Source organism: Aedes albopictus, chromosome 3 (assembly GCF_035046485.1).
Source record: "Aedes albopictus strain Foshan chromosome 3, AalbF5, whole genome shotgun sequence".
NCBI classification, from domain to species: domain Eukaryota; kingdom Metazoa; phylum Arthropoda; class Insecta; order Diptera; family Culicidae; genus Aedes; species Aedes albopictus.
The window spans coordinates 103014785-103042446 of record NC_085138.1 but is presented as its reverse complement, the minus strand read 5'-3'; the positions used below and the strand labels follow the sequence as shown (position 1 = coordinate 103042446).

At 44.9% G+C, this 27662-nt stretch overlaps 2 protein-coding genes across 2 annotated transcripts; one reads left to right on the top strand and one right to left on the bottom strand.

The window, feature by feature from the left end:
- Positions 1 to 3854: 3854 nt before the first annotated feature.
- On the top strand, positions 3855 to 4766 carry LOC134289775 (proteasome assembly chaperone 2). Its single transcript, XM_062856246.1, has one exon. It carries the CDS (start codon positions 3996 to 3998, stop codon positions 4722 to 4724), a length of 729 nt encoding a protein of 242 aa, XP_062712230.1. The 5' UTR covers positions 3855 to 3995; the 3' UTR covers positions 4725 to 4766.
- Positions 4767 to 13116: 8350 nt separating this feature from the next.
- LOC134290299 (uncharacterized) lies at positions 13117 to 19353 on the bottom strand. The gene has a single exon (XM_062857402.1). The coding sequence runs from the start codon at positions 19351 to 19353 to the stop codon at positions 13117 to 13119; it is 6237 nt and encodes a 2078-aa protein (XP_062713386.1).
- Between the last annotated feature and the right edge of the window lie 8309 nt (positions 19354 to 27662).

Sequence of the window (27662 nt, the reverse complement as noted above, 5' to 3'; positions counted from 1 at the left end):
GCTCCATGCGCTTGAAACCGTTTACTGAGGCAATTTTCAATTTATTTTCACTCAGCTAGCTGGCGAAAGATTTTATTTTATTTTTCTAAACAATTGCAAACTGCAAAGTTCAATCGGCACAGATACGAATGAAAGCTACTATTTGGCAAACTGTTAAATTGAGGTGACATACAGTGAAATACACATGTGTAAGTGAGTTGCGCACAAGCCGTTTGAGAAAAGGTCATTCTATATTGCCACCATGTGTCCCGAGTTTTCATTTGACAATTTCTGCACATATCATATTGTTACTATTTAGTATGTAACCCATAAACCGTTCTTTATGATCGAAAGCTTCAAGTTTCATAGTTGCAACAGGAAAGCACCTGTTTATGGTACAGTAACAGTAAGAGATAAAGGAGACATACTGTTTGGAGTGTAATACAAATTGTATTTCACTATGCGGGTGGTTTGCAACTTATCCACAAATAATGATTTTACACGATTTAGCACGAAAAAGTTGTGCCTTTACTGCTGAGAAGCCAAGAAACAGCTCGTCAGCGTTCGACAACAATGGCCACAATGGCAGTTATTTCAGCGGAGTAAACAAACATTTCTTTCTCCAAGCGTTAGTCAACCGCAGATGGCTTGCACAAAAATGTGTAAGGTGCCTTCAACTCATAGCATGAGCTTGCCTTACACATTTTTTCACACATTCTGCCGCCTTTGCAAGCGATGACGGAAAGTGTGTAAGGGTTACTCATCACTGTGCAGAATTATTTAAGCGTGTTGGTATGACCGTAAAGGCCTCCACTGTCCATCAAAAATACACACAAGGTCGTTTCTGACTGAAAATTTGATGAAAAAAACTAATTTTTGAAACATCAGTTTCCACTGTTTTGGACACCCCAATGCATTTTGGACACCCTTAAGTGTATAATTTGGACACCCGGTGTTTAAACCAGCTTGAAACAATTTTCGCAGAATCAGCCACTCGGATATGCTGGATCACATCCTAATTACTTGATTGACAAAGCCTGATTAGACGAATTTTGCGAATTTAATGCGCTAGAATGATAAACGTTTTTGTTTACATCTGCAAGTTTTCCTAGCAACACTTTCTCTTTCGGTAAACAAACCGCGACACTCGCACGGATGACGAGATTGACAAAAAATAATTTCAAGGCAAATCCAGCTTTCCACGCTAGCCATAATGGCGGATGCCATAAAAATGTTTGACAAGAACTGTGCTCCACGCTGAACTGAAATTGTAGAAAATATTCTCAGCAAGCTGTGCTATCTAAAATTAGCCGTTTTGTTGTTACCTGTCAGACGTGATATTTTTGCTTCTATTTGTTCTTTAAATTCCATAATTAAGATTTTTCTTATTTTAGGAATTACTGCATAAGTTCCAGTCAGCGTCCGTATCCGTATTGCGGAAATGTCAGGGGGACAAGGCGGTGGCATGCGCAGTTATCCACGAAGGCAGTCAGCCACGCATGTTTCTGGGAGGTTCATACGGGTGTCGGTAATAACGGTCTTCCGCGACAACGACAGCTTCGGTAGTCGCGTGCAAAGCAGCTGGCTTGAGGGGGATCTACGGACGTTCAAGAATTGCGGACTGACGGCGTTGTTGACGAACCGTGCTTCAGCGGCCAAGTGTGCCGGGGGGAGGAGGGAGATCGTGTGGCGATCAAAATGGCGAGCTACGATTGTGGCTACAGTATCGTAGTAGATGCAGCACTGACCACGGTGTCGGTAGAGAAACGAAAACGGTGGACGCCAGCAGTAGGATGTGCTCCAGGAATCCCACTTACCACCCCGAAGATAAAGGTGGCGCAAAGCGGTGGCACTTGCCGGCCGACGGGTGAAAACTTTCGGAACACCACGGCCGGCACTGGAGGACACTCAGGCCATTGCTTGGCAGGCTCTGGACCTTGGGTCATGGGGATCGAATCACTAACCAAGCTACAAAGCCGGACAACTTTTACAAATCTTATCCAAAAAAAAAACTCGCATCTATGTTCGCTATTTGACCGACCTTTCACGAATCCCCGTATTTGACAGACCTTTCACGAATCCCGTTCACCTTCCGATCTAGCTCCCTGCAGAGCCCCGTTCCGTGGTTGTGCCCCACCTGTCATCCATCGAGTTACCACTTGACGCCATATATTGGGCAATTTTCAACCGGGGTTCTCAAACCGTACCCCGGTGCCAGTCAGCTAATCAGAAAATCGCGAACTAAACATATTCTCGCTTCAATAAATGCTTGAATAAATGTAATTGTAAATCATATTCATGATTCCACAAGAACGGTCATATGCAAACCCAAGAACGCTTACAGATGGGCCTTAAGTGGGCTTATGTTCTACTTAACCCGAAAAAGTTCCTTAACGTATCAAATACATTCAAGTAATGAGAATAGACATTGCACTGAACCAGTACCGGATAGTATCCACGACAGGGCGGAGAGAAACCCATGCCATTATTTTGATAGAAATGATTAGATGTCTGTTACATACAAGTGCCTCGAGCGGAGCTTTTCCGGTTTCGGTCTGGTGTAATGAGAAAAGCGCATGAAGCTGCCCTTTTCCAATAATTAAAGATACAAAATGACATTCAGTGAGCGAACTTTCCGATGGAGATTCCAGTTTATGAGTTTACATTTATGAGAAGTTCACGTGTTTTTACGCTTCGTAACGGGGTTAGGCATATTCTTTCTGGCTAGGTATTTGGGGCGAATTCAGTTACAATTTTTGAGTTAAAATTCTGAGATTCAAAAGAAAAAACTATGCAACAATGGGGACAGATGAAAATTCGCATTTCTTAGACCAACTCATCAGAATCGTTTGAACGGATAATGCTCCAAAATTATTTTACGGGATCCACATTCAAACTTAGTTCAATTAAATCTAAAACGAAAAGAAAATAATTAGAGCCCAGTTTGGTGTTCGAAAGGAATCGCTACAAAACTGAATTGAAAACCTTCACTATCGCCTTTGAATTTTTTTACAAATCAACGGTTGGTTAGGTGACATCAAAATCAACAAACAAGTTTGGCAAACTCAAAGTTTGCTGAGATTGTTTTCTTCAATTTCAGTTCAGTGCACAGGGCACAGATCTTGTCAAATTTTTTATGGCATCCGCCATTATGGCTAGCGTGGAAAGCTGAATAATGATATTTTCCGTGAGGAAATGATTGCTGCTCGTGCAGAACAATCTAATTTAGCGAATGGTTCTAAAAATTTTCGTCATCTGTTCATTTAATCTGTGAAAATTATGATAATACGACTCAGGGGGTCCAAAATATATGGGGGTCCAAATTATATTGGTTACCCTATCATGCCCTATGCAGAAAAAGTGCTGCACCCTAGGCTGCGCCGGTGTAGCACGAAAATCAAAAACGAACATTTTCGGTGCAAAAGTGCTACACCCGGTGTAGCACCACCGCAAAAACGAAAACGACATAAGATAAGCGCGACAATAATATTGGCTCAGAGAAACAGACGTAACACTTAGAACAAATTTCATTAAAAAACATCGTCACGAAAACGTAACCGCCCGATGCTAAACGTACTGTGTTTGGCCAGGCCGCCACTAGATGGCCGTAGTGAGCAAACGTCAAACAGGAGCAAAAACGATACCATACCAGCACCGCGAGTGGTCGATCAACCTACTACTGAATATTGACTGCATATTTAAATCAACCGGTAAAAAGGTGATCGATGAGAAGCAATGAGAGTGTGACGTCTGTTTCTCTGTGATATTGGCATACAGAATTCTGTATACTGGCTGCCATTTTGGAGCTTCTGCAACTTTGCCCTTAAGAATCGGTCATTGAGGCAGAAGCGCCCATTACTAATCTTTAGTGTTAACACTGCTGACAACAACAAACGTGCGTCGTGAAGTCGTTGTGTAAACAAAAATACGCAAAAACCGCATCTCATCCTATTTTTTTGGAGTTTAAAAATTTATTAAAAAGTGATTGTTTAATTCAACATTTTCACACCGTAAAAATGTTCAAACTTAACAAGGAAGTTACCTTAACCGGCTACACCCTGCTGGTGCCCAGTGTCAGCGTTGGTAACGTCGCCCAGCTTGCCACCGATCTGCTGATCGAAACGCTCAAACTGGAGAAGATCGGTTTACTGTGGCACCCGGCATTGATCCCGATTGTTGGTCCACCGGCGTATGACCATGACCACGACCAAACCACCACAACTGCGGAATTGTACCTGTCGGAGGAGCGTAAGTTGGTGGTTCTTCAGATCCGTGCGCCCCTGGTCGGTGCACTACAGTCGGATTTCCTCGACAAGTTGACGGATTTTATCCGAGACAAACAGTTGGCCGAGGTCATCATCCTGAGCAGCAGTTTCGCCCACGAGAACCACCAAGTTGGGGCACGACCGTACAAGTATTTGGCCAACGAAAAGTTCCTCTCCGTGCACTCCGAGGCGGTCGAAGCGCTGCAGTGGAGCCCGCTGGATGGGAACGTGATTCATGGAGGAGGATACGCGGCCAAATTGCTGGCCGCTTGTACCGGGAAGGAACTGGCCGGATTTTTGCTGTTCATGTACGTTTCCGAGGGTGACAATACGGCAGATGCTGTCCAGCTGGTGTCGCTGTTGGATCAGCTGAAGAAGCCATTGCTTCCGAGGGAGGAGGACGGCGGGAAGATCAAGCTGGCCATACCGAGCTCGTGGAAGCATCTTTTTGGCAATGCGGCGCCGGTTAACGTCTATTGAGAAGGGGTGAATAAAGCGGGAACTGGTGGTGGAGGTAAACTATGCAATGTATTTTAAATGGTTTGAAGAATCCTTTTTGGTTGCATGGGTGTGGTATTATCTAGGCTACCCGAGCAGAGCAAAGGTGGTAAGTATTCTTCTTTTGACATTAGATGTCTGCCTTACATCTTAACATATATACAGTTAACTTTGAAGAAAAAAAAGCCAGCCTTGAGAAGAAACGTGTTTCATGGTTAATTATTATTATTATTATTACTTTATTATAGAGATTTTCAGCCCTAGGCTGGTTCATCTCTTTTCATGGTCAATTATTGGATTAATATTATGAATTGTTGACGTATTTATCAATCAAACCTCTGAGCTTAAACCATTTTCTATATTTATCTTAATAGGGGGATTAGGGGCATAATGGACACCCTAAGCCAATGAGTACGTTGGCCCTGTATAACAGAGAAAAACTTAACATATTACCAGATGCCTTACAACTATAGCTTGTTTCCAACGTATTTCAATCATTTACAGAAGGTAGAATGTCTTTATTATGAAAAAATAATGACATGTAAAACATGTGTGTGATCAACGGCCAATTCGGACGGTAATATTCCGGGAACGAATAAAAGCGCGGACTACTTTTGCAAGTGTTATTATTTATTTACTGATTTGTTTTTCTCTGTCTCCTTTCACCTCTTCTTTCTCTTTGTACCGTGCTGCCAGTATTGCAGTTAGGATACGCTACAGTGTCCCCCCCAGTTATGCCAAGAACCTAACGCGGTGGCCGGATGGCGTAACTTTAGTGGTATCGTCTGGGGCCAATAATGAATCCTGATTGCAGACATAAGCCGGCTTGATTCTGTCAATCGAAATTCGTTGCCTTTTTCCATTGATGCTAAGATCCATAAACTTTTCGTAACGGTCGAGTACGTCGAAAGGACCTTCGTAGGGTCGTTGAAGAGAACGCTTAACCGTGTCCACTCTTACAAACACACTTTTGCATGTTCGAAGATCTTTAGGAATGAAGACGCGATGTTTCGAATGATGTTGATTCTCGATTGGCCGTATTTGTTGCATCGTTTGTCGTAGGATGTTAAGGTAGTCCGATTGACTTAAATCCTTCTCCGTCGGATCCAGAAATTCTCCTGGAATGCGCAAGGGTTGTCCGTAGGTCATTTCAGCGACAGAGCAATTGATATCTTCCCAGATCAACAGATGATCGCAGTCCCAACAAAATCAGAGGCAATCTATCGCACCAATATTTGGAATCCACGCACATAATTGCAGCTTTAAGGGTACGATGGAACCTTTCGACGAGCCCATTTGCCTGGGGATGATAGGCAGTAGTACGGATTCGTAGTGCGCCAAGCAATCTCGTAAGCTCTAGGAACATTTGAGATTCAAATTGCCTGCCCTGATCCGTGCTGATGGTTTCCGGAACACCAAATCTGGCTACCCACGTAGTACAGAAAGCCTTGGCTACTGTTTCGGCAAGCATGTCGGGAAGCGGAATAGCTTCTGGCCATCGACTGTACCTATCTATCATCGTTAGTAGATATCGGTTACCACTAGACGTTGGAAGAGGTCCAACTAGATCAATGTGGACGTGTCTGAAACGGCTTTTAGGCAAATCAAATTGTTTAAAGGCCGATGTCGTGTGTCGATGGGTTTTTGACATTTGGCAGTCGGTGCAGCTTTTGACAAAGCGTGTCACGTCTCGGTTCATTGATGGCCATACATACCTTTCAGAAAGTAGCTTCCTTGTTGTCCTGCTACCGGGATGCGAAAGTCCATGAACGCTTTGCAAGACAAGCAATCGATGCTGCTTGGGCACGAAAGGTCTAATGCGACTGTTGTCCGAAACATCACAATAAACCGGTTTCCCACCGTGTGGAGATCTCAACTCAAGCTTCAATGAATGGTCCTTCTGCTTCAGGAGCCGTTGCAATTCCGTGTCAGTCTCTTGATCTTTTGCTATTTGATCGAAGTCAACGGTAGACGGTATTCTGATCGTGTTCACTCTGGACAACGCGTCGGCTGCAACATTATCCTTGCCGCTGATATGTCTGATGTCCTTGGTGAAACTGCTGATAAACTCCAAATAGCGTTCTTCGTGCGGCAGATGATTCGAGCTTGAATCCAAGGCATACGTTAGTGGACAATGGTCTGTGTATGTAACAAACTTCTTCCTGCCTTCAACGAGATGCCGGAAGTACTTCACGGCCAGTTTCATGGCCGTCAGCTCCCGACCAAACACCGAATACTTTCGTTGCGCTGGTGAAAACTTTTGGGAATAAAATCCCAGTGGCCGCCAACCGTTGTCCACGTACTGTTGCAACACCGCTCCCGCCGCGCAATCGGAGGCATCAACCATCAATGCTATAGGTTTGGACGAATCTGGGTACTGTAACAATGCTGCCTTGGCCAAACTGTCCTTGCATTGCGAAAAGGAACGCAAGTTGTTGGAATTCCATTGTAGTTTCCTGCTGTCGTTTTTTCGGTTTCCTGGTATCATGTCTTGAAGCGGTTTCTGCAACATCGCCGCTTGGGATATGAAGCGTTTATACCCATTCAGTAAGGCCAAAAACCAACGAAGCTCCTTCACAGTGTTTGGCTGTTTGTACTCCACAACTGCGCGAACGCGCTCGGATTGTGGCTTTATTCCACTCTCACTGATGTCGTACCCGAGGAAATCGACGTTTTTCTGGGCAAACTTGCACTTATCGAGGTTTAGTACCAGTCCGTTTTCCTTGAGTCGCTGAAAAACGATTCGCACGTGCTCCAGATGTTCCTCTGCGGTAGTCGAGGCTATGCAAATATCGTCGACAAACACCACGACAAAGTCCAGATCGCCGAAGAGCCGATGTATAAAGCGTTGAAATGTTTGGCTGGCATTGCACAGCCCGAATGGCATCCTGGTGAACTCGAACAAGCCAAAGGGAGTGGTTACAGCCGTCTTCGGGATATCGTTTTCTTCAACAGAGATGTAATAATAAGCACGTACCATGTCAAGAGTCGTGAAAATACGTTTGCCTAAAAAATTGTTCAACAGGTCGTGTATGTGAGGTACAGGATAGCGATCTGGTACGGTCACACGGTTAAGGCTTCTGTAGTCACCAACAAACCGCCACTCACCATTTTTCTTGGGGACGCAATGCAGAGGGCTGGCCCAGCTGCTCTTGGACGGACGACAAATACAAATCCCAAGCTCCATCATCGATTCGAATTCCTGTTTTGCTGCTCGCAGTCTATCCGGGGCCATTCGACGGGGTTTGCATGCCACAGGTGGTCCAGTTGTTTAGATGTGATGCGTCACGTCGTGTTGAATTTCCATACGCATTGTTGGAGGGGTGGTGATTTCACGGTACTCTGAAAGAAGGTTTCGGTAGGGATGGTCAGAAGCAACAGTTGTGATACCCAAAACAGCTGATGTTTTCAAGCCGCCAGTAGCATGTAGTTTCGTACCACCGTCAATGAGATGCTTGCTGCTCAAATCCACGAGAAGTCCGAAGTGCGCAATGAAATCAGCACCTATTATAGCTGTTGTGACGTCAGCCACCAAGAAATTCCATGAGAACCTGCGGCGCAGACCAAGATCAGTTGCTAGAAAACGAGTTCCGTATGTGCGTATTTTCGACCCGTTGGCTGCGTGAAGCTGGAACGGCGAAGGTCCGAGGCTCTTTTCGTGTCTCGATGCGGGGATGATTGACACATCGGAGCCTGTATCGATGAGGAAGCGTGTGTTCGAAGTTCGGTCAAAAATTTGTAGACGACGGCTTTCTCCTGCGCTCACCTCGCCGATTTCGGATGAGCGGGAAACTAGTTTTTTGACTTGTAGAATTGACAGGGGCTGCGGCACCGATCAGCACGGCTCCCATATTTACGGTGATACCAACAGATGGTATCATTGTTGTCGTTGCGCCGGTTCCGAGATGCAGAACGAGATCGATTTCGTTCAGGGCGTGCCTTCAATCGTTGGATTTCAGCGGTTAATGCGGCAATCTGATCAGCGAGATTCTCTTGACTGTTGTCACTCACGGGTACTTTCACTGCTGCTGCCTGTGGAACGAGATCCATCATCTTGTCGCCCATTTCCGCCAGTTTCGAAAGGCTACCATCGTTTATGCTGAGAACTGGACGAATGTTCGCCGGAAGCCTTTGCAGGAAGAGCATTTTCAGCAAACTTTCGTCAACGTTGAGTCCGGAAGAGAGCTCCTGCATCTTTGCAAGAAGATGTGTCGGTCGGAGGTCGCCTAGGTCATACGAGCCAAGTAATCTTTCCAGTTTGGATTGTGCTGACATCTCAAATCGTGAGATTAGACGCTGTTTCACTGCATCATATTTGTCTGTTGCAGGTGGGGCTTTTACCCGATCGGCAACGTGGCAAATTACCGTCTGGTCCAGTTTCGCAATAATGTGGTAGAATTTGGTCTCATCCTGACCCCGGCCAAAACAAACTGCGCTTCGGCCTGAGCGAACCACATGCTTGGGTCCGACTTCCAGAAGTCGGGAAGTTTGACTACAGTGTTGCCACATTTTTTTCGGTTTTCATCTGTGGTTTTGGTTAAAAAAAATCTTTTTCATCTGTAGGAAAATCCAGAAAATCTTAGTAAAAATCTGTGATTGGGTAATGTCTTCAAAATCGAATTGTTTTTACCAATTTGCTTGAAATAGAAAAAAAAACACAAAAAATGTTCATAATATTTACTATGTTGTGTTCATCGTCACCATAAAAACTAATTGACAAAAAGTGAGAAACAAAAAAGTGTTTCTTTACGAAAGTCATTGTGTCATTGTTTCAAAAATCTTAAAAATCTGTTTTATTTCAAAAATCTTTGATCTGTGATCACAGATATCTGTAGTCAAAAACGGGAAAAAATCTGTGTAATTCTAGGTAAATCTGTGTATGTGGCATCACTGACTGCTACACGTGTCTCCTCAGTCCACCAACGGAGGGCCCGCCGTCTGTGCTTGTTGCTTGTTCGTGGAATTGCGATTTCCGCGGCTCCGCGTATCAGTTCAGCAAAATCAGTGATGTTACAGGGGTTACGGACTTGGAGTGTTTCACAAACCGAAGTGTCGTAAATATCCCAGTCCGCACGTTCATATAGCCATTTAGGACGTCGTGTTACAGCCGGAGGAGTGGCGGAGATATATATATATATATATATATATATATATAACTGAAGTTCTTCCTGACAAAGAAGATGTTTTTAAAAAGGGTTCACAAACAAGACTGACTTTATTTCTCTGTCTGAATTTAATGAAACCTACCTAACGCTCCATTATTCCTGTGTCAGCAAATTCCACGATCAGGTGGTAGTCGAAGTCCAAGTCTTCGATGTGCCCTGTCAGCTGGTTAGGTGCAAACGGTCCGTCACCGTCCGTCGTCGGCGGTGGCGCAAGTCGCACGAGTGCTTACGTCAGCACGCCCGTGTAGGTGATGGTCCCGGTCTCAGCTTGCAGGTTACATGTGGCGTCGGCGTCCGAGGGGATTTTTCTTTAACTGCTCCCCCCTCAAGATTGGATCGTCCCGATACAATTTCGCAACGATCCGCGTTTCCTGTGTCGTTGTCTAAGCTGGTGCCGTTTGGCTTCGTCTTCCTCGTGTATAAAGAATAGAGGCCGATGCAAATTCCTAAAATGATACAAATGGAGGATAACCCCAAACTTGTGGTTGTTTGGAGGAAATGCCGGTTTTTGATAATGTGTAGTTCCTCTCTGTTCTCCAGGTGTAACTTCCTCAGCTCCTTGAGGTCCAAGATAGGCTCGAAGTCTGCCTGTTCGATTTTAACTCCGTCCATCGGAATTACAGTCGGTAAGGTTGATGCATACTTGGTAGTGGAGAAATTTTTCCCATCTATGGAGATGCTGCAGTTCGAGAAAAATATCAGAAATGTTCCGAACAGTTTTCTGTCGTTTTGTAAGCAGTCGGATATCAACGTGACTGATGCGTTTTTAACAACAATGTGGTGGTCCGTTAATCGTGTTGCTTGGGTAATGTTTCTGAATTTAGTAAAGGTACATCTTCCTGGGAGTCCCCTGATGATTTTCGAAAAACACCCATCGTCGGAGACGTCCTCTAGCTGGTCCTCCTCACACATGGTGTTTTCTCCAATGGTTTTGCAACTGTCTTTGATAAAGTACGTTAAGTTGCCATGGATTACTGCATGATGCCAGGGTAATTTAACAGTTCGACCGCCGATTGGAAGTGGTTCCAATATTAAATTGTTGAAATAGAGAGGTGAGATTTGTGGTACGCCAATTATGAAGTAGAGTATTGGACCTTTGAAGAGCGCGCGGATATCCAAGTAATCGTAGACCTGATCGGGATTCAAAATGGTTATGTTCTGTTCCTCTAATCTGTCTAAAATAAACCGGATTTCTTCTGACTCTAGAAAATTCTTTGAAATAACATGAATTTTTGCTAACTGAATAACTTCAAAAATGGAATCTAAATGTTTTTGCAGAATATCTAAATGGAAGGAGATTTTAAATGCCTGTCTGATAGTCGTAAAATTTTGGTTAATCAGTCTATTAATAATCAACGTCTGTCTAGCTGCTATTATTTGTTGTTTTATGATTTTCTGCTCTTTGTTTACGGAGTCAATGATTTTGTTTATTCGGTTCTCTAGGAGTCGATTTAGTTTTACTTGAATGTTATTTTGTCTAACTAGATCCTGGTTCTTTTCTCTCAAATCCTTGATGTCGTCATTAATCTGTTTCAAATCGTTTTCATCTAAATTGCCTGTTATTATTTTAATCGCTGATCCTAAAAAGTTAAATGCTCCTCTTTTATGACGAAAGTGTTGTGCTGGAATTAACCTCCTATACGATCTTTTGACTTCTTCCAGCTTTGTTTTCAAAAGGGATGTAAGATCCTGATAATCGATAAAAATTTTGAGTCCATCGACGGCGAGTTCGATGTTATCCAAAAGGGGTTTGTATTTGGTCAAGTCGATCACATGATATATGCGATGCTGTCCAATTTTGATAAGCGTGTTTCCGGATTGTAATGTCAGTAGTCCAGGGTTCCTCGTCAAGTCGTATAGTTGTATTGTCTGTGCTACTGTCGTGGCAATTGTCAGGCATGTCAGGGTTGTCAGGCGAATCCACATTCTGAAACATGTGTAAAGAAAATAATTTTGTTGTGGATTCAGGTTCTCCGAATATTGTCTTTATGTAACTCCCGGCCATAATGGTCTGTAAAGGTTCTACCCTTGTCTTCGACCACTGTGACTGGAAGGTATCTCTCGCGGCCCTTGTTCCTGACACCCTGTACTTTGTTGTACACGGTGCCCTCCACGGGTAGAACGGGTGGCTCTTCTCTGGCCCTGTTGTGGTACTTCAAATTTTTATTTTTGGTCGCTTCCGAACGACTTACAACTTCTTGAAAGAATTTGTTTCTATTTTCAATAATTTTGTCTATGTCCAAAGACATTTCGTCCTCATCCCTTCTCGCATACATGATCTCTCTTGGTTTTAATTTTACAGCGGAATGCACGGTATTATTGTACGTTGTGCATGCAATTCTAAAAAGTTCTTTATCGTTGAGATCGGGGTACGTCGGCTTAAGACATCGATAAATTTCACCCAAAGTAGAGTGAAACCTTTCGACAGTTCCATTGCTAACGCTATGGTTTGGTGGGGTGAAATGTATTTGGACGTTCAGGTTTTCCAAAAGCGTTCTTATTTCAATCGAGCGTATGGCTGGCTCATTATCAGAGACGATTAAATTTGGAGTACCAATCAAGGTGAAATATTTTGTTAACCCGTTCCTTACATCGTTGATGTTTCGTGACTTGATTGGAATGACCGTCCCGAACCGTGAAAATTTGTCTATGAAAGAGAGAAATATGTTAGGTTTCTTTATAAAAATATCTACGTGTACTATTTCTAGAGGCTTTTTTGGATTAGGAGTTTTTCCGAGTTTGATCTTGTACGGGTGTCTTTCGTACTTACTTGAGTTGCAGACCCGACAGAGCCTTACATACTGTTGTATTTTACTTTTCATAGCTGGGAAGAAGTAACGAATTGCAATTTTTCTATTATTCTCCCATATACCACGGTGTCCATTCGAATGTGTTTGTTCGATAACCAAATTTTGTTCTTCTGGAGTTTTTAGATCAATTAGGAGTTTTTGAGATATACAAACTGTTGGCCAGGAACCGTTGTTCGGACGATCCAAAGAGCAAAACTCGTTTTTTTTATTATTAAGCTTACTTTTAGCTGCAATTATATTTAATCATTTAGTTTAAGTTTAACATAGTTATGTACAAATTTAAGTAATATCTTACATTGCTAGTCCCTTTTGCTGTCCTGTCCTGTCCAACAATTAATTTAAAAAATCCGTTGTGTTCACTGTACTGTGTAGCGTGTGTTTCGTGTGCCTTCAGTTTAACTACTGATCGGCTACGAGGTCGTCGTTCCTTCTAGTCGTCGTTTCTCTCCCATCACTTGTCAGCTCGCTCTCCTGGGGGAGAAATCGGGGTGATACGGCACCGTCCTGAACATTCCCCGACCCGTATTGCTCCGTGCCCCCACGAGCGGTATCTTCTACTTCCAGGACGGCCAGTTTAGCCACCGGACGTCGCAAAACTCCTGTTGAAGTTTTCACATTGGCGCTACGACATCTTCCGTCACGTCCAGGGAATACACGGAGAACCCGTCCTCTGATCCATCCATTTCGCAGTCGGTCTTCTACTATCATCACCAAGTCACCGGCTGAGACCGGTTTGGAATCTACGAACCATTTGGTTCGTTTAGTGATGGTAGGCAGATATTCCTTTATCCAGCGTACCCAGAACTGGTCCAACAGTTGTTGGTACAAAGTCCAGCTGGATCTAAGAGCAACCTTTTCATCGGAAAGTTGAGATGGAGGTTGATTCACACCGCTCGTGCTCAGAAGGAGGAAGCAGTTTGGCGTTAGTGCCTCGTGCTCCGCAGTTTCTAGCGGCATGTAGGTCAACGGCCTCGAATTTACCACAGACTCTGCTTCGGCCAGTAGAGTTACCAAAGTTTCTTCATTCGGCTTGCGTTCGGCAGATAGCCCAGCCAAAGCACATTTTACCGACCGAACCATGCGCTCCCAGGCACCCCCCATATGCGGTGCCGCCGGTGGATTGAAGCGCCATTGAGTAACAGTGTTGGTAAATACAGAAGCCAAATCGTTGTTGATTCCTCGAATCTGTTCTCGTAATTCACCGCTTACTCCAACGAAATTAGTCCCCCTATCGCTGTATATCTCCGAAGGTGCCCCCCTCCGTGCTATGAAACGCCGTATAGCCATCTTGCAGCACTCCGTAGATAAGCCGGAAACGAGCTCCAGGTGGACTGCCCTGATGGCCAAACAGGTGAAGAGGGCAACCCATCGCTTCACTACGTGTCGGCCCTGAACGACCAACATTGGACCAAAGTAGTCCAGTCCGACAAAGTTGAAAGGCCTCACGTACGGAGTGACCCGTGCTTCTGGCAGCGGTGCCATTCTCGGGACTGATGGTATAGCCTTGTAAACCCGGCACCAGGAACAAACTTTCCGGGATTTCCGGAACGCCGCTCTCATCTCCGAGAGATGAAATCTCTGCCGCATTTCGTTTACCGTTGTCTCTCCGTTGCAATGATTGTATCGCCGATGGTAATCGTCGACGATGAGTTGACTGACGTAGTGATTTTTCGGCAACACTATCGGGAACTTGAAATCGAAGGGCGCGTCCGAGAAACTGGCGATTCGGCTTTCCATCCGTATTACTCCACGATTGTCCAAAAAGGGAGACAGCTTGTAAAGCGGGCTCGTTTTCTCGAGACGTCGACGTTGGTCCAGCGGTAGCGTCTGGTTGTTCTGCATCATAATAATCTCGTCAGCGAAAACATCGAATTGTGCCTGTAGCAGAATCGTTATTTCCGCTCGCTGAAGTTCGTCGCGGGTGAGAAAGGATGACACGTTGGTTGGTTCACGCCGCATTCTATGTTTCAGTTGGTCGATAAACCGATGCACAAAGGCAACCGCACGTAGACAGCGCTCCCATTTCGAAAAACGGGAAAATTGTACCAACGGCTCCTTCAGGATCCCTTGATGTACGTGAACAGTCCGAAGTTCTTCCATGACTAGACGAGGAATCTCTTTCGGTTTCGGCCACATGTGTGGGGGGTCGTACAGAAAGCTCGGTCCCTGGAACCAGCGGTGATTATTGTTGAGCTGAAGCCCTTCTTTCCACTTGGTCGCGTCATCAGCGACGTTCAGTTTTGAAGGAACGTATCGCCATTCATCCACCTTCGTTGAGTCCAAGATTTCAGACACCCGACACGCCACAAATTGCCGGTATTTGCGTTGGTCTGATTGTAGCCAGGCAAGGACGGTGGTCGAATCGCTCCAAAAGAAACGTTGCACTATTTGTAGAGTATGATTCTCTGTGACAGATTTTGATAGTCTAGCTCCTAATAATGCTGCCTGTAGTTCAAGGCGAGGAACTGACAAGGGTTTAAGCGGTGCCACTTTCGTTTTCGAGGATACTAGAACGCAACGTATTTGAGAGTTGTCCACTATCCGGAAATATGCAGCCGCTACATATGCTTCCTCGCTGGCGTCAACAAATATGTGCAACTCCAGAGTATTGAAGCTATCCACAAAATATCCCGGGAAATAACACCGCGGAATACGTATTGCATCCAACTGTCCTAATAGGTCAATCCACCTACGCCATTCGATGAACAAATCCGAAGTTAATTTACCGTCCCACTCGATGTTGGCCCGCCAAACGTTCTGGATTAGGATTTTTCCATGAACTATGACGAGCGATACCAGACCAAGTGGATCGAAAACGCTCATTACAACCTGGAGGAGTTGCCTTTTGGTTGGAATGACATCTCCGTGTAGCAGTGGCATCAGTTCATCGCGAAAAAGACCAGTAAAGGCGAACTCATCCGCATCAGGAATCCAGTTCATCCCAAGGACGCGTTCTGAAGTCGAAGAAGTGTGGATCGTGAAGCTCTTTATTTGTTCCTCTGCGGTGTCCCCGACCCGTGAGAGAACCTCTTTCGAACTGGACATCCAGTTCCGTATGCGGAACCCAGCCTTTGCGTGGACCTCCTTCACCTGTAGCGCAAGGTCGATTGCCTCTTCGATGGTATCCAGACTATCCAAATAGTCGTCCACATAGTGATTGTGAATGATAGCGGCAGCAGCTTCGGGATATTCGGACTCGAAATCCTTAGCGTTCCGATTCTTGATGTACTGTGCAGCGGAGGGCGAGCAGGTTACACCAAAGGTTGCAACGTCCATGACGTACGTGTCCGGCGTCTTGGAGACATCACTTCGAAAAAGGAACCGCTGAGATTGCTTATCTTCAGGTCTGATCTGAAACTGGTGAAACATTTGTCTAATATCCCCACTGATCGCAACCTGACGCTGCCGATATCTGGATAGAACCGAGGGAAGGGAAGTCAGCAGATCTGGTCCTGCTAGCAGAGCAGCATTGAGCGATTGACCCTGTACCGCTGCCGCGGCGTCCCAGACAATCCGCACTTTTTCAGGCTTTTTGGGGTGAACTACTACTCCCAAGGGCAGATACCATGTTCTCTTGGGATCTGAGTTGGCGATCTCTTCCTGCGTGATTTTGTGGGCATAGCCTTTCTTCACGTACTCAACTATCTGCTGTTTTAGATTCTCGAAGAGCTCAGGATTCCGCAACAAACGCCGTTCCAAGGATTTCAGTCGATGTACTGCCATAGGCTTGCTGTCCGGAAACTCAATATGGTCGTATTTCCAGAGCAGCCCTGTCTGGAACCGTCCGGAAGGTAGACGCACAGTCGTGTCCTCGAGGATTTTCCTTGAGCGTATCTCATCTGAACCTTTTAGAACCGGAGTGACGGCAACTCCTACGTTTTCTACCGAGAAAAACTCTTTCACCAGATCGTGTAACTCGTCGTCAGGACTTCGCTTTGCCTCACACATATGATACTGGCAATGCTCTTTCGAAGGAGCTTCACCAGGGATTTCACCATATACCGTCCACCCCAGTCTAGTTTTCGTAGCCACTGGTTGACCGATCTGGCCTTCCCGGATTTTCAGAGGAATTTTCAAGTGTGCGTTATCCACACCAATGAGAACAGTTGGAGTGGCGTTGCTGTATCCTTCAATAGGCAGGCCTCGAAGGTACGGGAATTGTTCAGAGAGCTGTTTGAACTGCAGAGTTTGTTTAGGTAGACATAACTTTTCTACCGTGTGTGCTGATTTCAACACATGTCGTTTCGGAGATCCACGGCCCGAGATTTCTAGTCGAATCAATTCGGATTTGTCTTCAGAACGCTCGACGTCGCCCGTCCACTGCAGGCAAAGCGGGTACACCTCACCTTTTACTCCTAGCTCACGCGCTACACGGGCTTCAATCAACGTGGAAGATGACCCTTCATCTAGGAACGCGAAGGTGTTGATCGTTTTCTCGTTAGCGAACAGCGTAACTGGTATTATACGGAAGAGTGTAGGCATCTTACGTTCACAGTGGATGCTGAGTGATTCAATAGCTTGCAAAGACTCCGATGACGATACTGGATCAGGCTTCCCTGGGTGTAATAGTTTATGGTGTCGCTCTTCGCAACCATCCACGCCGCACAACGAAGCTTTGCATGGAAACTTTCCGTGTGCTATTAAGCACCGCCGACATAGGTGGTGATCCTGGGTGCGCTTCCAACGGTCCTCCAAGCTGCATTTCTTGAAAGCTTCGCATTCTCGCACTTTGTGTCCTGACTTCTCGCACATTGGACACGGCTTTGGTTGCTTGCTTCCGGTCTGGCTGGTATGATGTCGTCTATCACTGTCGTTTGGCGGAATACCAGACGAATGTGCATTCAGAAACAGTCTCTCCTTACTTTTACGTTTTTCGGATGGACTGCAAGTTTCTTCGGACGGTTGAAATGGAGCAACGTCACTTGCAGCTACTACTAGTTGCGACATGTAGTCGCCGAATGTACCGAGATCGACCACAGGGCACTTTTGTTTGAAAAGGGCCCAATCAAGCTTGATGTTTGCTGGCAGTTTGTTCACTAGCTCCTGAAGCAAAGCCGGATTGGAAAAGTGTGCCTGCTGCCCCGCTGCACGAAGATGTCCGCAAAGGTTTTGACACGCCAAGCCGAAGGATATTAACGATTCCAACTTATCCAGTTTCGGAGACGGAGTCGCACGAACCTTGTGTATCAGGGAGTTGATGATCAAATCGGGTCGTCCAAAAAGCGTCTGCAGGGTGGAAATGATCAACGGGACCGAAGATGGTTCCAGGAGCAAACTTCGCACTGCTTCTAGTGCGTTGCCCTTAAGGCTCCGCTGTAAACGCATCAAATTTTCGCCATTGGAGAAGCCGCATAACTGTGTCGTGTTTTGGTAACAGCTCACAAACAACGGCCACTCGACAGGATCGCCCGAAAAGATTGGAAGTTCTTTGGGAACGATGTGTCTGGCAGCGAGTTGTTGAGATGTCGGAGCGTTAATCCAAGGAACAGCTGTCTGGACGTGAGCAGAAGTTGAGTCGGACGGCGGAATCGGAATCGGACGGCCACTATCGACGGCGATTGATGACACTGCTGGTAGCGGATTGCTAGAAACGGTACGTACAGGGGCAAATGTTGGCAAACCAGAAGACGACGTGATTGGATAATCAGCGAAGTGCACGGAGGGGGCTATTTCGGGGCGAACATAGGGTGTACTTTTGTATATTGGGTGGAACGTTAATGTGTCGTTCCGAAGAGGTAGGGAGGCCTTGCATGGTTCGGTTACGACATTGGGAGTATGTTCAATTAATGAAGAAAGCTTTGGCACTTTGAACGTCACAGTGTTTGTTCTTACTTGTGGTAACGTATAATCAGAGCACGATTGACTTACCGGAGTAACTGCTACGGGTGCTTGATGCTCGGTGGGTAGTGCTTCGAGGCCGGACGACTGACCGGTGTGGTAGGCGGTGTGATCCAACGCTACCTGACACGGTTGCGGACCACTTGTTACCGCTGACGTTGTAGTCGGAACCTGACCGGATCCCGGGCCGGTGATCGGTTGATTTCCGCCCATCGATTGGATTAATGGTGATGGGCCCACGGGCTGCTGATTAGGCTTCGGCGGACAGAGCTGTACACCACGAAACTTCCGCTGAATCTCCTGCAAATTCACTGCGTATTTCCCTTTCGCTGGAGGTTGGGAACCGACGGGCTCATCCCACGTCAGACTCCAGTCCAACGGATCCTGACCGGACTTCGGTGTTGAAATCGCAGCGGCTGCCAAAGATGCCGATGGTTTTGGCTGCTTTGGAACTGTCCCTGTTCGTGATTCGACGCTGGCGGGGATTTCACTGTACCCGATGCCAGGGCATGAATTCGTGACGGGATCGTTTTGCAGCCACTGCTCAACCTTTAGGATACTCGACATCGAGCGACGACTTCTTGCGCTGCCTTCTTCTTCCTCCTCCAGCTGAGCCTGCATGAGGTCGTACTTCTTCGCCAGGTACTCTTTCTCCCGCATGACCTTTTCCTCGGCCGCCTTCTCCTGCAGAGCTCTTTCGTCGTCCAGTCGCTTCAACTCTAGAATAATTCTCGCACGGGCAGTTGAACTAGAGGATCTTCTCGACAGCGATCGCGCCGGCGGGGGATCTTTCTCCATACAACGAACACACACAACGCAGTTCCCCGCGATAGTTCGTCTCGTTGAAGCACATGCGAGATGTATTGTTCGCAAACAATCACCGCACTGGCACATCTCTTGTTCGGTATCTATTGACCGACCGCAAACGCATGTGTATCTGGCCGCCATTGCGAACTGCTGCTACCGCGTGGTGATGATTGAAACGGCCGAAATGGATAATTATCTCCTTCGCAGTTAGCAATCTAAAAGATTTGTTGGCCAGGAACCGTTGTTCGGACGATCCAAAGAGCAAAACTCGTTTTTTTTATTATTAAGCTTACTTTTAGCTGCAATTATATTTAATCATTTAGTTTAAGTTTAACATAGTTATGTACAAATTTAAGTAATATCTTACATTGCTAGTCCCTTTTGCTGTCCTGTCCTGTCCAACAATTAATTTAAAAAATCCGTTGTGTTCACTGTACTGTGTAGCGTGTGTTTCGTGTGCCTTCAGTTTAACTACTGATCGGCTACGAGGTCGTCGTTCCTTCTAGTCGTCGTTTCTCTCCCATCACTTGTCAGCTCGCTCTCCTGGGGGAGAAATCGGGGTGATACGGCACCGTCCTGAACACAAACCTTAAATGGTTTGCCACGACTGAAATAGTTTTTGTAAACTATTTGAAGTGAATTTATAACGCTTTCCGGACAAAATATGCAATTGGACCTCTTAACATCCATGTAGTTTTTGAACATTTTAATCAGATTGGGTACTCCGAAATTGATTTTTGTGATCGTACGTCTGAACATTCTAGGAAATACTTCCTCATAAGTTTCTCCCTCGTCTGCCCCTATTTGTAAAACAATTTGATTACTAAATTTATTCAGTGGGTGTTCTGTGCAAGGTATAAAGGCAGAATCATCCGTGTCAGCAGAATGTACCGTTTCGTCGTTTTCAGAAGAGTCATCTTCCGTGTCAGACGAAGAAGGTGCATCACTAGCGTCGTTGACGTTCATCTCCGTTTCTCGTACTCTTGACAGACCATCTGCCACGACATTTTGCCTACCTGGCCTATATTGTATTTCGAAGTCGAACTCTTCTAAATATAATCGCCAGTGAATGAGTCTGCTGTTGGTATCTTTTAGATTTAAACCATGTGTTAATGGTTTATGGTCAGTGTACAGCGTGAATTTCCGTCCGTAAAGGTACGGTCTAAAGTATTTGCACGCCCACACGATTGCCAACAACTCCTTCTCAATAGCGGAATAATTTTCTTCCGACTTATTGAGGGTTCGTGACGCGAAGGCAATTGGCTTGTCGCTGCCAATTTTGCCTTGTGACAGTACGGCACCTACGGCGTAATTTGATGCGTCTGTCGTTAAAACAAACGGTTTATCAAATTCCGGGTATTGGAGAATGTCACTCGATGTGAGAATGTTTCTGCATCGTTCAAATGCTTCGACGAACTCTTTATTATGAATGATTTTCTCACCCTTCCGTAGAGCTTGTGTTAAGGGTTTGGCTATTTTCGCAAAGTCTTTGATGAATTTGCGATAGTAACCAAGGATTCCGAGAAAGCCTCTCAATTGCTTTTCGTCAGTGGGAATGGGCCATTTCCGGATAGTTTCGATCTTATCTGGATTTGGTTGCACTCCGTCTCGGGTTACTATATGGCCGAGAAAAGCAACTTCCTTCTTAAGGAATTCGCTTTTATCGAGCTGAATTTTCATGTTATATTTTCGTAAAGTTTCAAAGATTTTCCTCAAATTATCGAGGTGTTCCTTTAAACTTGTAGAGAATACGATGATGTCATCCATATAGACTAGGCATCTGACACCAATGTGTTCTCTTAGAACATTATCCATGACGCGTTGGAACGTCGATGGAGCGTTTTTGAGGCCAAAAGGCATCCTCAGAAATTCGTAATGACCGTTTTCTACATTGAAAGCGGTTTTTGCGATATCGCGGCTGTCGACCTCTATTTGGTGGAAGCCTGATGCCAAGTCTAGGGTTGTAAAATACATACAACGTCCTAGCTTGTCAAGAATGTCCGTTATATTGGGAATGGGATAACGATCGTCGATCGTTTTCTCATTCAATTTACGGTAGTCAATGACTAACCGCCATTTCTTCTGTCCCGTTGCATCTAATTTTTTTGGGACAATCCACACAGGGGATGTCCATGGACTATTTGAAGGCCTTATTATGCCTTGGTCAAGCATTTTTGAAATCTGTCGTTGTACCTCTTCTCTATGAGAGAAGGGGTAGCGGTAAGATTTCACATGGATGGGGACATCGTCCTTAGTGTTGATTCTATGCTTGACAGCATTAGTGAATGTCAATTGTTGACCTTCCACATGGAAAATGTGTTCATAGTCAGCTATTAACTTCAGAAGATTGGTTTTTCCTCACGATTGAGATGATCTAATCTGAGTTGGTCAAAAACTCGTGTTGTGGGATCCCTAAAATTTTCTACAGGTACTGGTTCATCTGTAGTAAAATTATTTATCTCTACTGTCAATGGATCCCTAATCACTACTTTTGCCTGCTCGTCGGAAACATTAGTTACCGTAACGAAAACACGGTTTTCAGTACAGCTGTATAAGCCTGCATGAATATTTATCTGAGGAGATAATGGAATGTCATTTTCGAAATAAAATTCTCCTTCAGTAACATCGGTAGGCAAGCTAATAACTTTAGTTTCATGACAGTTTAACCGGATAGTAGTAGAATTTGGGTATTTTCTATACATCTGAATGGTTCCATTTGGAAATTTCAACAAGTTATCAGCCGTTAAAATATCGGCTTTCGAAGAACGTAAAGTATTATAGCCGATGAGACCGTCAAAAAACTCATGAAAATCAAATACTAGGAACTCTTGTTTACTCGAGCCATGTATTTGATAGAAAGGATTGAATTCTACGAATTTGGTAGCGATATGGTCACCGTTAACATTTTTTATTTTTACTGGATGCGTGTCTCTACATCTATCCCAGTTGACGTGCTTAGGACTTATGTAGTTCCGATTTGCACCAGTATCTATTAAAAACTTTAATGGACCTTTGTTGGTATGGATTTTTACGTAGGGCAAGAAATTATTTACTTTTTCATCTTTGATTGCTCCGCAAGATGAAAATTTAGCTCATCTGGAGTATCTGACTGAGGGTCTGCCCTATTATGAGCATGCAAATTTGATCCTGCTTCATGCTGCATTTCTCCCGACACTTGATGTGGGTCATCGTATGCCCACGCAGGAGCATTATTCATATCTCCGTAGTTGTTGTTTGTAAAATATTCATTTTGTAAATAATAATCATCAGGCCAGTAAGCTTCGCTTGCTTCGTAGCCATCTGCGATTTCTTCCATCTGGAAGTTGGGCATGTGCATACGTTCTGACTGTGCTCTTCTAAACTGGGAAGGGCCTGGTCGGTTGTGGAAGTTCTGGTATGGCTTCTGCAGCTGAGACTGTTGTGGTGGTGGAGGTATTCTCGAGAAAGGGACCGTGTGGGGTTTTTGATTTTGGAATTTATTGAAGGTGGGCCTCGAGTACATCCCGGGTTTGTTGAAAAAACCAGGAGGTCGCATCTGATAAGATGTATGGTTTGGTGGTGTGTTTGGTGTGTTTGGTGGTTTAGAAGACGTGCTTATGTTTGTTACATTGCTTGGCAACGCTCTAGCTGAGCGTTGCAAATATGCTATATTGTCCTCCACAAGACAACGTCTGAGAGCATCTTTCAATGACGTTGGATTTTGGGACCTGATGTTTGATCCCAATGCGGGCGGTAACAGCCCGGCGAGGAAAACTTTCAGTCCTTGCTCTTGGTAGACTTTTCTTTTCGAATTTCTTATGATCGTATCGCTCTCATTAATCATTAATTGATTTACAAGGAGTGATACGATGTGCGTGATCCGTTCATAAAATTCTTGAACTGATCCCGTTTGTTTTGTGTGGAACAAGTCCATTGTGAGCGACACCTCGTCCCTCTTGTCGCTGTAATGGGTTATGAGATTATTTTTAATCTCATCCCACTCAATATCAGTACCGTACATTTCTAACACGGTATCTGCTTCTCCCACAATTTTCGCCCGTATGGATTGCATCCACACGTCAAAAGTAGGGGAATTTTTTACCTTCTCCATCAAAGGCATGATACGATCAACGGCTTTGATGAATTGGTTCAACTTTAAGGGGTTACCATCGAATGTGGTAAGATCCCTCAAACTAGAAGGGGTCTGTAGACTCCTTAGAGCTTCTTCCTCAGCCGAATAATTTCTGTGAGCGATGTTGCCATTGCTAGCGGTGTCGTCAGATAAATTCGTGCTGAGACGGCTCAATTGTGCAGAGATGCGGGCCATCTCTCGCTCAAGTGCGGCGATCGTCTCATCACGGTCCACCCTTTGAATGGGCTCAGTCGTGGTGGGACGAGAAAAGGGTCCCTCGCTTTGGCGAGCAAGCCGTTCCTCGATGTCCCGAGAAGAATCTGTTTTCTCATTGGCGAGAATAAATTGCTCCTCCTCAATGTACGGCATTTTGCTACGTGTGTTCATATTTTTTTTCTACCTTTCTTCTCACTGAAAAATCTTCACTAAACGGTTTAGTGTAAGTACGTAATTAACCACAATTTCACTTCTCTTAATTGCTATTATTGATAAGATTTTCACTTTCGCAAAAATGTTTGTCACTAGGCTTTTCACTAAATTTACTGTAAAAATTTCACTCAAAATTTTAATTGCTATAATAAGATTTTCAATATTTCTTCGCATTCAAATCACTTACCTTACTATTTTTTTGATGATGATTTGGGTTGATTCCCCGTTCACTTCACAAGGTCCGTTCACTTCACAAGATCCGAAGGAGTTTTCCGAATCGAGCTGCAACTTGGCGATATCCGTTCGCCAAGGGAAACTTTTCCGAACTCGGTCACTAAAACTCGCGGATCCTACCGACTGCGCCACTGAAGTTCTTCCTGACAAAGAAGATGTTTTTAAAAAGGGTTCACAAACAAGACTGACTTTATTTCTCTGTCTGAATTTAATGAAACCTACCTAACGCTCCATTATTCCTGTGTCAGCAAATTCCACGATCAGGTGGTAGTCGAAGTCCAAGTCTTCGATGTGCCCTGTCAGCTGGTTAGGTGCAAACGGTCCGTCACCGTCCGTCGTCGGCGGTGGCGCAAGTCGCACGAGTGCTTACGTCAGCACGCCCGTGTAGGTGATGGTCCCGGTCTCAGCTTGCAGGTTACATGTGGCGTCGGCGTCCGAGGGGATTTTTCTTTAACTTATATATATATATATATATATATATATATATATATATATATATATATATATATATATATATATATATATATATATATATATATATATATATATATATATATATATATATATATATATATATATATATATATATATATATATATATATATATATATATATATATATATATATATATATATATATATATATATATATATATGGATTGGATGGTGATCGCTCCCGTGGAGATCTGCATTAACACGCCATTGTAACTTCACTGAAATAAATTTTGTTGTAGTTTCTACCGAATCCATGGTAAAAACAAGAACTGTACCAACAATTTTCAACCGAATGCAAAATTCTGTTAAATGTACTGAAACATTGTCAGTAATACCATGCATGCTGTATTTTTGACTAAAAAAATTCTTGTTGCTACTATTTTGGCATTGTTATTTTAACCATGTCGACTTGAATGTTGCACGTCTTGGATAAACATGGTCGAAAATACAATGCCAAAATAGTTGCATCAAGAATATTTTACGTCGAAAGTACAACATGCATGGTATTATTGACAATGTTTCAGTACATTTTACAGAATTTTGCATTCGGTTGAAAATTGTTGGTACAATTCTTATTTTTACCGTGGATTCGGAAAAAACGACAACAAAATTTTTTTGGGTGTTGGGAAGAAGTGAACGACTAACTGCAGTTACATCGATGGCGGTTGAATTATGGCCATTGAAGAAAGTATTTGATCCGTCGTTTAGGACAACTAGATTCTTCGAAGAGGTCCAGGAGAGCGATTCCTCTGGGATCGGACCGATTTCCGTCCCATACTGTGTGGTGGGCGTTCATATCTCCAAGGCATATCACAGGTTCAGGAATCGATTCTAACAGGCTGGAAACGTGATTTTGGAAGTTTGGAAAAACCCCACATGGAAAGTAGACGTTGATTATGGAAATGTTGACTGAGCCTTGCAGTCGTACACCCACCACAGGAAGATCCGTGTTAATGTTTAGGGATTCATAAGGGATGGTACGCAGAACGCCGATGGCAACCGAGTGCCGAAAATTGCTTCCTTTCTTGATGACCCATTCGTATTGGCCCCGCAGAGACTGGTTTAGTTGATCCACTGATACTTTATTTACTTCTTGTAGGGCAAGACACCAGGGTGGACTGATGTGAATTAGAAGCTCAAGGTCGCCCAGGCTTTTCAGGAAACCATTGATGTTCCATTGGAGGATGAAGTTGACTGGTTTCGGGAGGGTCGGGGTGGAGTATTCGATGTGGGCGGTAGGTGACGAGGACGTTGCATTGATCAGGTTTCTATCTGAGTTGGTGTTTAGTATCCGCGTGGCAGTGGTTGGGAAATTCGGGAATGAGCTCGAACGAAACATAGCCGAGCCAGAGACGGGTGGTGGTGAACCACCTTGCAAGGGCAAAGATGTCCCGACGACAGGAGAAAGGATGATTGTTGAATCCAAAATTGAAGCATTCTCTGATAGTGTTTCTGTTGGTTGTGGTTGCTTGGATCCCGCGCTGTCCTTCGGGGACAGGGGTTAACCCCTTTGTGCGTCCCGAAATTACACGATATCTTCATTCCCTCGACGTCCTGAGGGGAATAGGCGTTTTCACCTTTGTCCGTCCCTCCTTCAGCTTCCCCCCGGCGCTGAGGGTGGTCCGCCAGTACCGGTGTGGGAATAGCGTCCGCACTGTCGGTGCCCCAGCTACCAGGGGCTATCGCTGGTGTTGAATCTTCGTCCTTCGGGTGTCGGAGTCGGTCCGGCCGTTCCGATTGGGTCCAGGCTTTCAGTCTGCCGGCGCCCCGACCGCCCGGGGCACTGTGTTTTTTCTTTTCTTCATCTGTCGTACTTTTCGAGAGCCGGAGTCGGTCCGAAGGTTCCGGTTGGGGTATAGCTTCCGGTCCAACGGTGCCCCGGCTACTCGACATAGAGACAAGATGGTGTTCTTCGCTGTTGTGTCGCATTATCGGTGGAGTCGTGTTTGAGATTAGGGCTACCGGTTGTTGGTGTTTGGCCTGCCGAGCTACGAGAACCGATGTCAGCTGATTGATCTACAACTACTCCGCTCGTTACGAGATGTAACCAGAGCACTGACCGTAGTTGATACGCTCCAGGGCCGAATCGATTGTGGGGCGATTCTGGAGCAAATCGATTTCAACGTTCAGCCAAGATCGCTTCGAAATAGTATCATGCTGATACTGTCTCTACGTCGAACAAACTATGGGATACACAGGGAGGGTGCAGGCACGTCAAACTCGAACAAACTACGCCTACCTAACATGCATCGAGCAGGCCTTCCCAAACAACACAATGCGATTTCGCGGGCCACCCCCATCGACAAAACAAACCGATTTCCAAGCAGGATTCGACTAGGCTTCTGGTCGCGTTGCCAGTCACACTAACACACTCGCAAAAGATGAGCAGTAGGCCTACCTTGCCGCATGCGGGTCCCCTGGGGATACACGATGCGATCAGCGGCTTGCAGCGGGTATTCAATAGAGTAGTTTCGTTGTTTGATTTCCACTTCTCACGTGAGACTCTTCGCCGGAGGTTTTCGTCGTTCTTCGCAGGGCGAAATGACGGACGCTGATAGTGCACTTACTTTAGTTTTAACTCCTGACCAAGTTTTGTTTCGTTGAATGTTTTCTCTGTATTATTTTTTGTTATTAGTTTCTTGACCATGTTATTTTATCATACTTAACCATCATTGGGGCTACACCCAGCCTGTTGATGAAATAAATAAACAACCAAAAAAAAAACAGCAAACTTTGCTGGTTAGCTGTCTACAATGTTTGGGGTGTAGGTGGTGAAAAAATTGATGTTATGTGACGTGCGATATTGATGTTACCCACGTGTTGAGACTACGGATTGTGGCTGCAAATCTAGCCTTTTTAGGTCTGCGAAACCAGCTGAAGCTCGTATGGCGGAGGAACCATTATCAGTGAAGGACCAGTGAAGGACCTAATGACTTTACATGTTCAAGGCGACTGGAACCCATTGACCCAGGACGAAGACAAGTCAAGGCCAATGCTTCATTCGGCGTAGACTTACCGCCCACCAAGTATCA

Coding starts and splice junctions, on each gene's coding strand:
- LOC134289775 (XM_062856246.1), top strand. CDS start 3,996: ATGTTCAAACTTAACAAGGAAGTTACCTTAACCGGCTACACCCTGCTG.
- LOC134290299 (XM_062857402.1), bottom strand. CDS start 19,353: ATGGAGAAAGATCCCCCGCCGGCGCGATCGCTGTCGAGAAGATCCTCT.